The sequence below is a fragment of the Girardinichthys multiradiatus genome, chromosome 5, assembly GCF_021462225.1.
Source record: "Girardinichthys multiradiatus isolate DD_20200921_A chromosome 5, DD_fGirMul_XY1, whole genome shotgun sequence".
Lineage (NCBI taxonomy): Eukaryota > Metazoa > Chordata > Actinopteri > Cyprinodontiformes > Goodeidae > Girardinichthys > Girardinichthys multiradiatus.
The window spans coordinates 40,603,864-40,620,548 of NC_061798.1; the positions used below are offsets into that span (position 1 = coordinate 40,603,864).

At 39.0% G+C, this 16,685-nt stretch overlaps 1 protein-coding gene across 4 annotated transcripts in view; it reads right to left on the reverse strand.

Annotated features, from left to right (window-relative positions):
* Window positions 1-16,685, reverse strand: part of sh2d3a (SH2 domain containing 3A) — a 41,589-nt gene that overhangs the window by 18,308 nt on the left and 6,596 nt on the right. For 2 of the 4 annotated variants that reach the window (XM_047366868.1, XM_047366867.1), the window contains exons 7-11: window positions 5,418-5,457; window positions 5,186-5,302; window positions 1,485-1,628; window positions 555-847; window positions 134-219 (exon numbers count right to left, since the gene is read on the reverse strand). In XM_047366868.1, coding sequence (XP_047222824.1) covers window positions 134-219; window positions 555-847; window positions 1,485-1,628; window positions 5,186-5,302; window positions 5,418-5,457 — 680 coding nt within the window. Of the gene's footprint in view, window positions 1-133; window positions 220-554; window positions 848-1,484; window positions 1,629-5,185; window positions 5,303-5,417; window positions 5,525-8,509; window positions 8,807-16,685 lie in introns of those variants that run through there. The other 2 variants (XM_047366869.1, XM_047366870.1) reach the window with 2 other exon arrangements.

A 16,685-nucleotide genomic window follows, 5' to 3' on the forward strand; every position in this document is an offset into this window, starting at 1 on the left:
TAAATTGAATAAGCAGCTGGGGGTTATGTTCAGCTGTCAAAAATGCTGGGATATAATGCAGTTGCATCTATTGGATAATAAAAGTAAAGAAAAACAGAAACAGGCATGTGCAGAACACATGTTGATGATGTACCAGTTCGTAGATTGCTGTCAGACTGCGCAGACTGAAGCGAAGGCCTTCGTCCAACATTCTCCAAGTTAGCAGGCTGGCTTCCACTCCTGTCACACATACAACATCCGCTAATATGTTATCTGTTATTCACTACGCAAGATCGTGAAAACGTTCTCAACCACCCTTAGTTTTCTATATTGCTTCCAAGAAGCCAAACTTTGTTTTAATCTTATAAAGCAGTATTGATAAACAGTTTTCAAGACTTTTTGAAGAACTTTTAGCGTTGCTTTTCTTATCTTGCTTGCTTATCTTCAAATAAAAGATCACAAAATTACAAGTATGATTTCTTGAAAGCAAAATATAAAGACAGGAGGTCTTTTTCATACTGCTGCATGTGTTATGTGCCAGTTACACACACACACTAATAGATCTCTGCTCGAACCTTAGCAGGGGATTGATGACCTGCAGCGTGCCCTTTTGGGAGGAACTCAAGCTGCATCTTTTGCTGCTCCCAGACTGGTTTTCTCCTCCTCTGCCTTTAGTGCTGCTGTTGTTTTTAGGCTCTGTTTGACGCTCACCGATGACACGCAGAGGAAGGGTCCGATTGATCGGGTGGAAGATGATGGCCCCTGAAGCCTGTGAGATGGGTCGGCGCCCGCCCACATAAAATCGGATCAGAGCAGGAATGTTGTCGAAGCGATCGTCCTCAAACTGGAACAGCTCCCGGGAGTATCCCTGTCACAGAGATGCATTATCTATCAACCAGATACTTTAAAGCATAAAGGAGCCCAAACAGGTGGAAATGCAGGTCATTTTGTTATTCTGAACCAGTAACAGAACACAAAATTAACATTTCAAAAATTCATCTTCCAGAACAGCCTACTTCTTCACAGTTGATTTAAATTCTTGATATATTACACACCTTGTGAAATCACTGTCAATCGATAGCTTCAGAGCGATTTTTTATGACTGGCTGAAGGCAAAAATTATTGACAGGTAGAGAAAGGAGTTATTTTCTGGATGTAACCTGAGGAGTTTTGGAGTGTTTTAATTCTTTTTTTTCTGTGACAACTATAGTTTAATTTATTTCTAACTAATGAAATACATGTTAAGTCATTTTTTGTCGACCAGGATAATAAAATAATATGCAACAATTCTGTAAGGAGTCCTGACTTAAAAACAAAGCTGTTGTTTAATTTTTTATCTCTTACTGAAGCCTTAATTTGTTTGGTTCCATAACTGCATTTTTAGAAAATAAGTGAGAAAAAGTATATACATTTGTATAGAGACATTTACTATACATGCTAAGCAAAAAATGTAAAACGCATGATCAAACATGATGTGTGGATGACAGCACAGTATATACACCTACCTTTTTAGGCCGAAGAACCACTTTTATTATCTTAAAGTGCTGCGGACTATTCTTCCAGCAGCAGCTTAGAACACAGTCTCCAGGAGCGGACATTGAGTCTCGGACGAGGAAGTCCCCGTCCCTCTCAAACAGAGATTCTGCACCCTGGAGGAAGCACAGCAGGTTAATTTGGTCATATGAAAATGAACAAAGGAAAGTCAGACATTGCTTTTCAAACATGCTTCAACAGAATTATTTAAAAAAAGTAAACTCATGAAATGGGCCTGGACAAAAATGATGGTACCCCTGAAAATAATGTGACCAAAGGGACATAAACCAAGGTGTGTCCATTAATTACCATCACAGGTGTCTACATTCTTGTAATCAGTCAGTGGGCCTATATACAGGTAGTCACTGTGCTGTTTGGTGACATGGTGTGTACCACACTCAACATGGACCAGAGGAAGCGAAAGAAAGAGTCTCAGGAGATTAGAAAGCAAATTATAAACAAGCATGTTAAAGGTAAAGGTTATAAGACCATCTCAAGCAGCTTGATGTTCCTGTGACAACAGTTGCACATATTATTCAGAAATTGAATAATAATGGAAAGATCCATGGGACTGTAGCCAACCTCCCTGGACGTGGCCACAGGAGGAAAATTGATGACAAAACAAAGAGACGGATAATACAAACGGAAACAAAAGAGCTCAGAAAAACTTTTGAAGAGATTAAAGGTGAACTTCAAGCTCAAGGAACATCGGTGTCAGATCGCACCATCCGACGTTGTTTGAGGCAAAGTGGACATAATGGGAGACAACCAAGGAGACCATTGTTGAAAACAAATCATAAAAAAGCCAGACTGGAATTTACCAAACTACATGTTGACAAGCCACAAAGCTTCTGGGAAAATGTCTTATTGACAGATGAGACAAAAATTAAACTTTTTGGCAAGGCACATTAGCTCTATGTTTGCAGACGGAAAAATTGAGCACATGAAGAAAAGAACACTGTCACTGCTGTGAAACATGGAGGAGGCTCTGTTATGTTCTGGGGCTGCTTTGCGGCATCTGGCACAGGGTGTCTTGAATCTGTGCAGGTATAATGAAATCTCAAGACTATCAAGGGATTCTAGAGAGAAATGTGCTGCCCAGTGTCAGAAAGCTTGGTCTCAGTTGCAGGTCATGGGTCTTGCAACAGGATAATGACCCAAAACACACAGCTAAAAACACCCAAGAATGGCTAAGAGGAAACATTGGACTATTCTGAAGTGGCCTTCTATGAGCCCTAAATCCTATTGAGCGTCTTTGGAAGGAGCTGAAACATGCCGTCTGGAAAAGGCACGCTTCAAACCTGAGACAACTGGAGCAGTTTGCTCATGAAGAGTGGGCCAGAATACCTGCTGAGAGGTGCAGAAGTCTCATTGACAGTTATAGGAATCATTTGATTGCAGTGATCGCCTCAAAAGGTTGTGCAACAAAATATTAAGTTAAGGGTACCATCATTTTTGTCCAGGCCTGTTTCATGAGTTTATTTTTTTAAATAATTCTGAAGAAGCATGTTTGAAAAGCAATGTCTGACTTTCATTTGTTCATTTTCATAGAATTTTTATTCATTATTACCTTTGTCAGATTCAAGTTATTTCTGTGACCATTGTGGGTTTTTCTTTCATTAACCGAGGGGTACCAACAATTTTGTCCACGTGTGTAAAATATTAGTAACATAAAATATCAAAAATATTACTAAGTAATAACATGTAAAGATATACCTTTTACGGTATAATGTATTTGCTTGATATTAGATAGCATTTTCAGCTTAAAGTGAAATGTCTGCACAACATAACATGAATCTATCCTCATCACAAACCGTTTGGAATGCAATAATTGCCTCCTAATATATTTTGCATAACAATAGGATATTCAGCCTGTTGGATAGAGCAGGAGTTCCCAAAATCACAGTGCCAGACTGGCAACCCCCGGAAAATGCATTTAATAATTTCACTCCATACATAGTGAAATAACTTTGAGAACCTCTGGGATAGAGGATAGAGACCTGACATTGTCCAAATTATAGTGTTGTATGATAACTGTCATTCAAATAACAGCAGTTACATTTTGTTTGGACAATACAACTAATCCTTATATAAGGTTAGTTATTTAATCAATAAGACTATAACAACATATGTCGTATTCTTAAAGCTATGCTAAACATTTTATAAAAACTATTCAAGTGACATCTTGGAGTTTATTATGCCTGTATGTCTGAGAGACGTTTCAGTGCACCTTTGAGTAATCTACCTGCTTCTGGTTACAACACTTTGGTGTTCAGGATTTCAGAGATAATGCAACCTGGGAAAAATCCCACAGGGATGTGTTGTTCTGCAGGGAGTTACTCAATCCCCAGAGCACTCTACAACACTCAATTAACTGACAACAAAAGTCCCAGGAAGTGAGAGAAATACTGCATACCCTAGCTTTTCAATAAAAACAAAAATGGCTTTTAAACATACCTGTTGTATATGTATGTGAGTGTATTAATTAAAATGTATGTTATCTTGCAAAGGTATTCATACTCCTTAAACTTTTCAATATTTTGCCACATTACAACCAAAAACCTCATCATATTTTATTGGGATTTTATGTGTTAGACTAAAGTAGAGCATAAATATAAAGTGAGGGGAAAGAAATACCATGTTTTCAATGTTTGTTTGCATTTTTATAAATAAAAATCTAGACGCTTGTATTCAGCCCCCTTTACTTTGTAACCCCTGAATAAAATCCAATGCATCCAAATGCCTTCAGAAGTCACCTAAATATAGGTGTGTAATGTGTATAACTTGCTCCCATTATAAATTCAGCTGCTCTGTTGAGTCCAGAGGAATGATTTGGATCAAAGCCTGTTCATGTGTTAGAATGGCCCAGTCAAAGTTCAGACCTATATATAATAGAGAATATGTGGCAAGAGTGGAAAAATTGCATCCAAAGCAGAGATGGACAATTATCATACCATTTACAGTTATCAAGACTATTTCTGGTTACATGAGAGCAGCAAGAAATGTCACCATCTTTAAAAATATGGATAAACTTTATTGATTTTTCATTTTTGGATTACTTGTATTGAGTGCCATGTTTGTGCTTGACTGCAGTGACAAGCAGTCACAGCAATATTGTCAAAATAAAAAGACCATAATGCATTTTAAAATACTTTCAATCATCACTTCTATCTTTATCGCATAAGTATTACAAAATATTGTGATAAACCCTCTGGCCCCTCCCAAATCCAGAAACTATCCCCATCTGATTTGACTGAGTCTGAGCTACTTTGCATATGGAAATTTACAAAATTTTAGTCTCCAAATGTGCAGAGCTGTATAATTTTCTTTCCACTTCAAGATAAGCATGACTTAGTGTTGGTCTATCACATAAAATCCCAATAAAATATATACGTTTGTGGTTGTAATTGACAAAACTTTACAAGACAATGCATATCCTTTTAAAGAGTAGTGAATTCCTCTCTTCCTACCAATTTCAAACTGAGATAAAATACTTTATAGGATAATTCCTTTCTGATCCCTGTAAGTGCTGGTAGGTAAATTGCATTACTTCTAAGCAGACCCATATCACAGATTTTAGAGATTCTGGTAACTGATGTCATTAAGCAGAAAGCTTGTTACAGCATATTATTTAATTTATGCGTATGCAGCATATATAATGCGGTATGTGCACCTCCCGGGTCAGCGGTCCGTGGTACCATGCATGGCTCCTCAGATCTTCTGTGCTCAGTTTCAGCTCCTCTTCAAACTCCTTCTTCAAAATCTCCATCTCTTTCCGACCGCCAAACATCTATAACATATAACAACAACGAATAAAAAAATATTCTACCTATTCACTTTCGTGGCTTTGAAGACTGATATGTGGGGAGGAAAAAAACAAAGAGGCTGTTTGGTTGTGGTCTTACCTTCAGGTGGCTGAAGTATGCACTGATACTCTTCCTCTTGCTGAAAATCAAAAGCAGAGAGGATTTAGGCTTAATGTACAAGCCAAGGACTATGGTGCTGGCTCTTCCTGCAGGACAAGAACAGAATTTCAAGGCCTGGGTCTGTCATTAGCACCAGAAAAACCAACAGACGTTTCATAGCATCCCTCATTTTCTTCCTTCCTTCCTCCCCTGAGTTTCCACCTTCCTGCCACTGTAAGCACATTGGCCCCAAAGTTACATCAAGCCTGAACAAGACAACGCAGAGATCAGATTAACTGCAAACTGAAAACCCAAATGTGAATATGCCCGTTTTATAAGACAATTCAGCAAATAAATGGAAATAATTTATACTGGAGGGTTGCAGTTGGATGTGTTTATAAAACTGTAATGGTTTGCTTCCTTCTTTACCCTGGATATCATAGCTACCATATATGAAGCAAAATAAATGTTTCATTTGAAGACATTAACTCACCACTGATTTGTCTACTTTTACAACTACTTATATAGATGTTAAAATAATCAAAAGAATAATTTTGCATCAAATACTTAGTGATAATTTTGAATACAACAATCTCTTTAAATTCACATTATTAAATTACACATTGCATATAGTTGTCATAACTTTAGTGTAATTTTATGTAAGATTTAAGGCAGCTGTTTTAAGTAATCTTTTCTGAAAGATAAGCTAATGTTCTAATACCAAAGTTTCTCAGTAATGGTACCATCCTTTTACTTCAGAAGTAAGATCTCAGAATGACGTCACTTCCAGTCTAACCGTTTCAGCTGCAACCTGTAAAACCAGTAGAACTAGACAACCGTAATACTAAGTGACGAGGCAAACCACTATTAGCAATACAACCCAATAGCTATGTATTTCTCAGTGTTTTGCATTAATGTACTCACAATTAGCAAATAGCTTGCAATGGTATGAATCTGTGTTTAATGCAATCAAAACCATCAGAAATGCAAATAAAATGGTTATTGTTGCAGCTAACCTTTGGGTGCATTAAATTTTTACTGGAAATACTAAATTTAAGCTGTAAGCTTGAAAAAATTATTCCAACTTAAAAAGTCAGAGGTTCCTCACCAACCCCGACCTCAAAATCCAAAATGGCTGTTGCATGTACAAAACATTGTAAAAGGTCAACAACAAAACCTTCATTAAATCACCTTCATTAAATCAGTCACACTGTACAACAAAATTAAATAAATAAACTGCAGAAAAATACATTGTTGTCTCCTATATTGCAATTAGTAGTTAGCTTAGGGTCACAGAGCAAAACAGTTTACAGATCCCACTGACTTTCTGACTTGGAAGTGGAAAACACATTTAAACGTTCAAGTCAAATGGGTTTGGTCAATTTTTGCACCTGGAAAAAGTTCTGAGTATGAATGGAAATCACCACAAAACTCAAGAATTTACAGTGAATTGTTTCTACAAGGCTTAACATTTCAATAATAACAAAAAAAGGGAAAAGGGGAAAAAACAATAACTTTTATGCAGTAAGAAATAGAACTCCACTGGATTATTATTCACCTAATATTCATTATTATTGACTAATTGACTTTCAATGTAAAGTGTTCAAATGTGTTTTAAAAAAAATCCACATAAAGAAAGCTATAGTAAGCCACTCTCCAGCTTTAAATATTTTACGACATATTGTACTTCAATAAGCACTCGTGTAGGAAAGAAGGAATGTAGAATGCCTTGTATACAGGTATTAATAACCCTTGAAACTCCCCACTTGTTGCCTTGTTAGAACCATAAAATTATATTTCAGAGATTATACATGATCAAACTAAAAACAACATCCCCATAGTAAAACAGGGTGGCAGGATCATGTTCTGGGGATGCGTTTCTTCAGCAGAAGCAGAGCAGCTGGTCAGAGCTAATGGGAAGATGGATAGAGATAAACACATGACAATCCTGAAAGTAAACCCTTTTCAGGCTGTAAAGATAAACGTTTACCTTCTAACAGGACACAGACCCTGAACATTCTGGCACATCAACAATGTAATAATGCAGATCAAAGCATATTCACGTGTTAAAATGCCAGAATCACAGTATTCAATTGAGAATCAGCGGCAAGACTTGAAAACTGAGGTTCAAAGACGGCCTCCATCCAATATGACTGAAGTTGATCTATTTGGCAAATATTTTAGTCTCTAGAGCTGAATAGGTGGTAGAAACAAACTCTCAAAATCTTCCAGCTGTAATTTCAGTGAAAGATGGTTTTACAAAGTATTGACCCGGGGGACTGAAGATAAATTTACAATACACTTCTGATGTCTATAAAATTTCTGAAAATCATAATTTTCCTACTACTTCACGAATATGACCTACTTTGTGTTGGTCAATTTCAGAAGTTTGTGTTGACATGGACATGACAAAATTCGGTAGTAATACTTCTGCAAAGCACTGTATTTCTTGTGCCATTTAAATAATAATGCATGGTTTTATCCACCAGATAAATGTAAAGCATGCTAAAAAAATTAAAAAATAAACAGATTAATTAGAATCAACAGGCCTGTTTTATACAGCTGGGTGAATTTGTTAATTTAAAAACACCGCCCCAGGTAGATACAAAGTCCAGAAAATCAAAGTTTGACTGGTGTTACAGGGTATCAAGGTTTTACATTCTGTTTGAAAGGGCGTTGGACCCGTTAGAACCACCACCAATAACACCTGTGAATTGAGGCCCCATATTGTGAAATTTAACGTCATGCCACAGATCGCAACACTACCAATGACCATCTGTGTTTCAGCTCTGTGAAATCAACCGCTTGCAGGCCCCAAAAACACTTAAATACCTGGAGAGTCAAAAGTCCTGCCAGTGGAATTGCGCAACATGTATTTAATGAAAAACATGGGAAAACTACAGGAAGCAAACAAAAAGTAGACAATACTGACTCTTTTGTACTATATAACAAAAGTAATGTACACCAGCTTGGTATCTGAAGTTATACATTCATCAACCTCGCTAGGTAAAAAGCTGGTTATGCGTTGAAAATGTTAACGCCATTAACCGGGCGGACTGCGGTGTAACAGTGACCAGCGCGGTGGTTCCTACCTGTAAGAGCAGCTCACGACACGCTCCTCCCGGGCATGCTTTGCGGCTTGTGCTCCACGCTGATACCAACCAAACAACTGCTGGGTTACATGTAATGTTCTGTCTTTGCTCTACTGGTCCCTTCCTGCACCCCTGAAACTATCCTTCCTGCTCACAGTCTGACGAGTTCCCACAAGTTCTGCCGAGCTCTTCTTCCTCTCTCCTCCTCCTCATCTCCTCCTCCTCCTCCTCCTCCGTGCAGAAACACGGTAGTCTGTGTCAGGCATTCCTGGGATACCGACACATCACCTGGCCGCAGTCAGCAGGACTACCTTTCCTTCCTTTCTGGTTGTAGGTAGGCAGCTGTGCGACATTGTCAGCTGATTTAATCTTCCCAAGCTTAACTCTGACCTACTTTTACGAGCACAAGCACACAATGGAACAGGGTCCGTAAAAGGTTGGTTTGGAGGCTTTAAAACATGCTTTCATGCATAACATGCCTAAATACAGCAGGCATCTGAGTATTTATTTAGCATATGGACAAATGTATCAGTAGCCTACCTACCAGTGTTTTTCTCTTAATGTGGGATTTCCTACTTACCAACATACCACTGCCCATTAGACCAGACTGGTACATAAAACATCTGTGTTTGTTTAACAACCTAAGAAGCTCCTAGTATGTTAGCAACATTTCTAAAGTGTTTTTTGTCAAAACCAATAATTTAATCTGAAAGGACATTATAATTCATATATATATACATGTGTATATATATATAAAGTTCCAGTTAAATGCTGACCATTGACCTCATGTCAAGAGTGTGGTTGTTATCAACGGCAGCACTTTCTCTTTTACTGCACAGATCAATAACATCTCCCAGTCTCCCTATTTTCACCTCTATAACATTAACAGCTTCATCACTCAACCCCGATGGCGCTGCCATACTTAATGTCCCCGTCACATCTCATCTTGATTACTGTAATATCCTTTTATATGGTTTACCTTACAAACCCCTCCATAAACTAGAGCTGCCCACATCCAAATCTCCCTCTATACATCACACCACCCTGTTCTTGAACATCTTCTTCTTCTCTTTGTCCACTTTTGTATGGATTTTAAAATCCTACTGCTACCACTTTAAAGCCCTGCACAACTATTGATCTTCCAAAACCCCCAGAATCTCTTCAAATATACACATACTCCTGTTTGTTTTAGGACGTCTTTTGTCTTTTTTCCCTCCACTCCTGGGTCCCATCTGTCCACTGATATCTTTTAGCCACTCTGGGCATTCGTACATCAACATCTCTGCCCACATTAAAGCCATGTCTCAAAACCTGCCAGTTCAAATTGACCTGCTCAGAATTTTCCTAACCTTGGCCCGGTCACTACAGAACTTTCAACAGTTAAGCCCCAAATTATTCATTCCCCTAGTAGATTTAGAATTGAGATTATTTTCATTCAAACCAAGAAGTTTATGTCTGACGGACAATAACAAAACCATATAAAAGGGTTACTAATTACACAAAGATTATATGTTTTTATTTACATTTTATAAAAAATGGCATGTCCAAAATTATTTATAGCCTTTTCACTAATCAGTAGAACAATCTTTATTGACATTACAGCAATCAAATCCTTCTTATAATTGCTGATCAGCTTTTTGCGTGACTCCATTGGTATTTATCTTTGCCATCACCCTAATCTTTAGCTCCCTCCAGAGATTCTCTATCAGAGTCAGGTTAGGACTCTGGCTGGGCCACTCCAAAACATTCATATTACTTCAAATCAGAACAAACAGGTTGGTAAAATTAAAAGACTAGTTTTAACCCAAATCTGGCAGGGGTATAAATAGTTTTGGGCTTAACTTTACATGTTTTGTGTATTTTAACACTGTGGATTTACAGTATTTTATTGTGACTCTTGTGTTTTTATTAAATTGTTTTGGTCCTTACTGATACTTTTTAAGCTATTATTATTATTGAATGAATGTATGGCTTTATTCTGTCCCTCTTACCTAATATGTTTTGTATTCAATGGTGGTGAGTCAACCAAACATAATGACTTATTTTACAAAGCTCCTTGGATATCTTGCTACATATTGGGTTGAGTTTTTTATTCCTTGGTTACTCAAGGCTTATTTTTAAATACGCCATGTGGTTGGAAGATTTCTTATTCATCTTCAGTGAACAACTAGTGTGTTGTTTTAATCAGCGGATTGTATTATGGGATTACTTTGTATTATTGAACTTTCCTGTCAGTGCACCTGCACTGAAGGCAAACAGACACAAGGGTGGACAGTCTACATGCTAACTTAGGCAAGTCATCATCTCTTTAAAATAACTTGTTTTTCAGTTCAGGATTGTCCCAATCTTCTGCTCTACGCATGGAATTCCTTTTTTCTCATGGAAGCGAAAGGATATGATGAAAATAGTCAATCAAACTGTGAAAATATAGTAGAGAAATTTGATCCTTAGACCTCCAAAGTAAAGAGATTAAGTTGCAATGTGTTGTTCTAGGATGATCTTGCTTGCTTTTTTTGGATTCATTTGTCTCCTTTACTGTAATTTAATACAAGGTACTTCTGAGTGATTTACCTTTTATTAAAGCAATCGTCTTGCATGACAACATGAAACCCTACTGAGAGGTTTGAGGTGAAAATAAAGATCACATGCAGTGGCATTCTTAATCATTGTATGTCAATCTGGTTTACAGTAAAGTGCAAAAGTCTTGGGTTATTGCTTTTCTTTTGATGCAGTTGGGCCATGATTTCCTGAAAACCTATAAAGTAGTCTAGACCCATGGTTCTCTGAACTAGGGTACAGGTACTTCTGGTGATAATTAAGTGGCCTTTAGTGGTACTTAAAGGAAATTTTGATATTAATTATTTGTAAGGGATGTATGAGCAAATCAAAATACTAAATGGTCAAGCGCATTGATCTTTGCACAATCAGAAAGATCTCAAAAGAGAAATGTAGCAGACAATGTTTTCGGAGCTCCCAGTTTAAATTGCAGTGGATGGCAGTGAACCAGGAACCACTGCTTCCGCTATGTTCCAGTTAAATTTATGTCGCAACTTGGATCTGAGAATGAAAGTAGAGTCCAACTTAATTATATTAAAGTAAAAAAATCTGTAGGACTTGATAACTGCTGTCTACATTGACCAGGCTAATAACTGTTAGCAACTAAAAGCTTATAATAATGAATTTCTCAGCATTTTGTACTTATTAACACTGTAGTACTACGTTTACTAGGATGGATGTTTGGCTGTGTGTCAAAAAGATTTGATGAAATTCAAATTGTCAGATGGGAATGCCTGTCACTAGGTTTTGCATGCAATGCAGCCATACTGGACTTTTGTTATCAGGATTGGTGAAAAACCCCTGACTCATGAAATTTCAACTTCTTGGGATCCCTCTGTTCATTTTTCTAATTTCTATGTAAAAATGGAAAAGAATTTAAATGAAATAAATTACATTGGCCAAGCAACAAGAGAATGTTAATCTTTTTGGTGCTGTTATTAAAATAATGCAGCAAACTGAAAACAATCCTGTACTACCAATGTTTAAGAACGACAGGTCTAGATTAATAGTTTTCAAGGCTTTTGTAAGCTGTTTTTCATTTATTTATTTATTCTAGAATTGTGCCGCTCAAGGTGGCAGCAGGTTGGAATAGCTCTGTTACTTTCGATTCTGATTTATTCTTTTTTGGGAACTATTCCTCTTGTGGTGGATACAATTCATTTCTTTTGGACGACTGTCCACTCTGGTGTCGGATGCTGTGCAGCTTGGAGGATTTTTCTTAATACTTAATATTTTTGGACATTTGTTATGATGCATTGCCATGGCAACGGGGTTGTTTCTTACAACCGGGAGCAGCTGATTAATATCTCAAAAGCTCAAATAATACTTCAACTACAACCCCAAATCCCTGATGAGTTGAAAAGGAGATGCCGTGGATGCAGAGCAGGAGCTAAGAGAAGAGAGAGAAGGAGGAAGTTCAAACCATCTCTTCAGTCCATTATGATGGGCAATGTGAGATCGTTGGGAAACAAGTTGGATGAACTCCAAGCCCTACAAAGGACCCAGCCAGATTACCGGGCATGCAGTATTATGTGTTTTACTGAGACATGGCTGCAGGATCATAACCCCGACTCCAGCGTCTCTCTGCCGGACTTTTTAACCATACGAGCAGACAGAGATTTAAAGAGGAGCGGCAAATGTAAAGGAGGTGGACTGGCAGTACTTGTGAACAACAGATGGTGTAATCCAGGAGATGTACAGGGGTTGGACAATGAAACTGAAACACCTGTCATTTTAGTGTGGGAGGTTTCATGGCTAAATTGGACAAGCCTGGTAGCCAGTCTTCATTGATTGCACATTGCACCAGTAAGAGCAGAGTGTGAAGGTTCAATTAGCAGGGTAAGAGCACAGTTATGCTCAAAATATTGAAATACACACAACGTTATGGGTGACATACCAGAGTTCAAAAGAGGACAAATTGTTAGTGCACGTCTTGCTGGCGCATCTGTGACCAAGACAGCAAGTCTTTGTGATGTATCAAGAGCCACGGTATCCAGGGTAATGTCAGCATACCACCAAGAAGGACGAACCACATCCAACAGGATTAACTGTGTATACAAGAGGAAGCTGTCTGAAAGGGATGTTCGGGTGCTAACCCGGATTATATCCAAAAAACATAAAACCACGGCTGCCCAAATCACGGCAAAATTAAATGTGCACCTCAACTCTCCTGTTTCCACCAGAACTGTCCGTCGGGAGCTCCACAGGGTCAATATACACGGCCGGGCTGCTATAGCCAAACCTTTGGTCACTCATGCCAATGCCAAACGTCGGTTTCAATGGTGCAAGGAGTGCAAATCTTGGGCTGTGGACAATGTGAAACATGTATTGTTCTCTGATAAGTCCACCTTTACTGTTTTCCCCACATCCGGGAGAGTTACAGTGTGGAGAAGCCCCAAAGAAGCGTACCACCCAGACTGTTGCATGCCAAGAGTGAAGCGTGGGGGTGAATCAGTGATGGTTTGGGCTGCCATATCATGGCATTCCCTTGGCCCAATACTTGTGCTAGATGGGCACGTCACTGCCAAGGACTACCGAACCATTCTTGAGGACCATGTGCATCCAATGGTTCAAACATTGTATCCTGAAGGTGGTGCCGTGTATGAGGATGACAATGCACCAATACACACAGCAAGACTGGTGAAAGATTGGTTTGATGAACATGAAAGTGAAGTTGAACATCTCCCATGGCCTGCACAGTCACCAGATCTAAATATCATTGAGCCACTTTGGGATGTTTTGGAGGAGCGAGTCAGGAAACGTTTTCCTCCACCAGTATCACCTAGTGACCTGGCCACTATCCTGCAAGAAGAATGGCTTAACATCCCTCTGACCACTGTGCAGGACTTGTATATGTCATTCCCAAGACGAGTTGACGCTGTATTGGCCGCAAAAGGAGGCCCTACACCATACTAATAAATTATTGTGGTCTAAAACCAGGTGTTTCAGTTTCATTGTCCAACCCCTGTAACTGTGAAGTGTCATCTCTGCAGTCCAGATATTAAACTGTTGGCAGTAAGTTTTCGTCCATATTATTTACCCAGAGAGTTCACCAGTGTTATTTTGGCAACAGTTTACGTTCCAGCTTCCGCTGTTGCCGACAGTGCATGTGATGCCATTAGCTCAGTTGCTGCTAAGCTACAGACACAAAACCCCAATGCTTTTGTGGCAATTTCTGGTGATTTTAACCATGCTTCACTCTCTGCTACACTTCCAACGTTTCAACAGTTTGTCAGCTGCTCTACCAGAGATAACAAAACATTGGAATTGTTCTATGCAAATGTCAAGGACTCATACATCTCTACAGCAAGACCTCCTCTAGGCAAATCAGATTACAATCTTGTTTTTCTCTGCTCAAAATATAAGCCCCTTGTTCAGAGGCAACCTGTAATAAAGAGGACTGTGAGAAAATGGTCACAGGAAGATGAAGAAGCCCTGCTCGGTTGCTTTGAGGCTTTAGACTCAGACGCATTGTGCCAGCCACATGGAGAGGACATCAATGCCATGACTGAGTGTGTAACCGACTATATAAACTTCTGTGTGGATAACATCATCCCCACCAGAACCGTGAGATGCTTCCCCAATAACAAACCTTGGATCACCAGTGACCTGAAGGACCTGCTTAACAAGAAAAAAAGATCCTTCAGAGAGGGAGAGAAGGAATCAAATTTGTTATCTTCCACCTCAGCCCTAGACCCTTCTGCTTCTACATGTCTGCCTTCAACCATATCAGAAGATGCTGATGCTTCCTTTGCTTCCCCCTTCCACCTGTGTGTCTCAAGAAGTCAAGTGAAGATGCAACTGGAGAGACTGAATCGGAATAAGGCTGCAGGTCCAGATCATGTCAGCCCTAGAGTCCTGAAGGGCTGTGCAGAGCAGCTCTGTGGGATTCTGCAGCACCTCTTCAACCTTAGCCTGGCCCAGAAGAAGGTTCCGGTGTTGTGGAAGAGCTCCTGTCTTGTTCCGGTACCAAAGAAAACTCACCCATCAGTCCTCAGTGACTATAGACCTGTTGCCCTTGCATCTCACATCATGAAGGTCCTAGAGAGACTCCTGTTGGCCCACTTGAGTAAGCAAACAGTAAACCATCAGGACACCCTTCAGTTTACTTATTGCTGTGGAGTTGGAGTTGAAGATGCCATCATACACCTGCTTCAACAAACCCACTGTCATCTGGACAAAGTCAGCAGCACTGTGAGGATCATGTTCTTTGATTTCTCCAGTGCATTTAATACAATCCAACCTGATTTGCTTTGTCAGAAACTCCAGAAGACTCAGGTGGAGGCCTCAACAATCTCCTGGATCAAAGACTCCCTGACAAACAGACCACAGTTTGTGAGACTGAAGGGTTGTGAGTCTAACCAGGTAGTCAGCAGCACAGGAGCGCCACAGGGGACTGTACTCTCACCATTCCTTTTCACTCTGTACACCTCAGACTTCCAGTACAAGACAGACTCCTGTCATCTGCAGAAATATTCGGATGATTCTGCAGTCGTGGGGTGGATCAGAGATGGACAAGAAGCTGAGTACAGGAAGGTGGTGGACCGCTTTGTGGCATGGTGTGGAAACAATCATCTCATTTTGAACGTGACTAAAACAAAGGAGATTATTGTAGATTTTAAGAGAAACAGGAATAAGTCAAAAACTATTTTTATCATGGGAGAAGAAGTGGAGGTGGTGGAGGAGTATAAATACCTCGGTGTTCACCTGGACAACAGACTAGAGTGGAGATGCAACTGTGAAGCCATCTACAAGAAGGGACAGAGCAGACTGTACTTCTTGAGGAAGCTTAGGTCCTTTGGTGTTTGCAGCAAGATGCTGCATATCTTCTATAAGTCTGTTGTGGAGAGTGTGATCTCTTCTACCATCATCTGCTGGGGAAGCAGCATCAGAGCCAGGGACTTAAAAAAGATCTGCTGTAAGACGGAGCGCTACAGGAGATCCTTCCTGCCCACAGCCATCAGCATCTACAACGGCTCTTTGAGGAAACCCTCATAATGAGCTACAACAACATTTAATTTCCCTTTGGGATTAATAAAATATTTTTGAATTGAATTGAATTTACTCTGTTTGTCTAATCAGAGCTATGTCAACAGTTAACAGGCAACTTAGCAAAGAACCAATTTGAAATAGCAGAAACTAGCTGTGTCACTTTCCTGGATGGAGCCATTGATTCAGATACTGCTACCATTGCCTTCTGTTGCCTCCTTCTCTTTCTTTTTTTCTTTCTTTCTTTTTTATTACATTTATTAAAAAACAAAACAACCATCCTTGAAAAAAGGAAAAGAACGTTATGAATGAAAAGGAGCAAAAAGAAGTAGAGACTTAAAGTTGCCGCTATTCACAAAAAATAAAAATAGAAATCACCAACTCAGAGGTCCATCAGTAACACACGGAAAAAAACCCACTCAAAACACCAAGAGACATAACAAAACATCATCTTAATCCCTAACATAACGCTTCATCATAATAAGTTTCAAATTTCTTTTAAAAATAAAAATAAAGAATCATTCCACAAACTAACACCCCTACATGAAATACATCTTTCCATCCATTTCCATTTAAAGATCTCAGTTCCTTTTAAATTATATTTACTTTCCCTTTTAACAAATCTAATTTG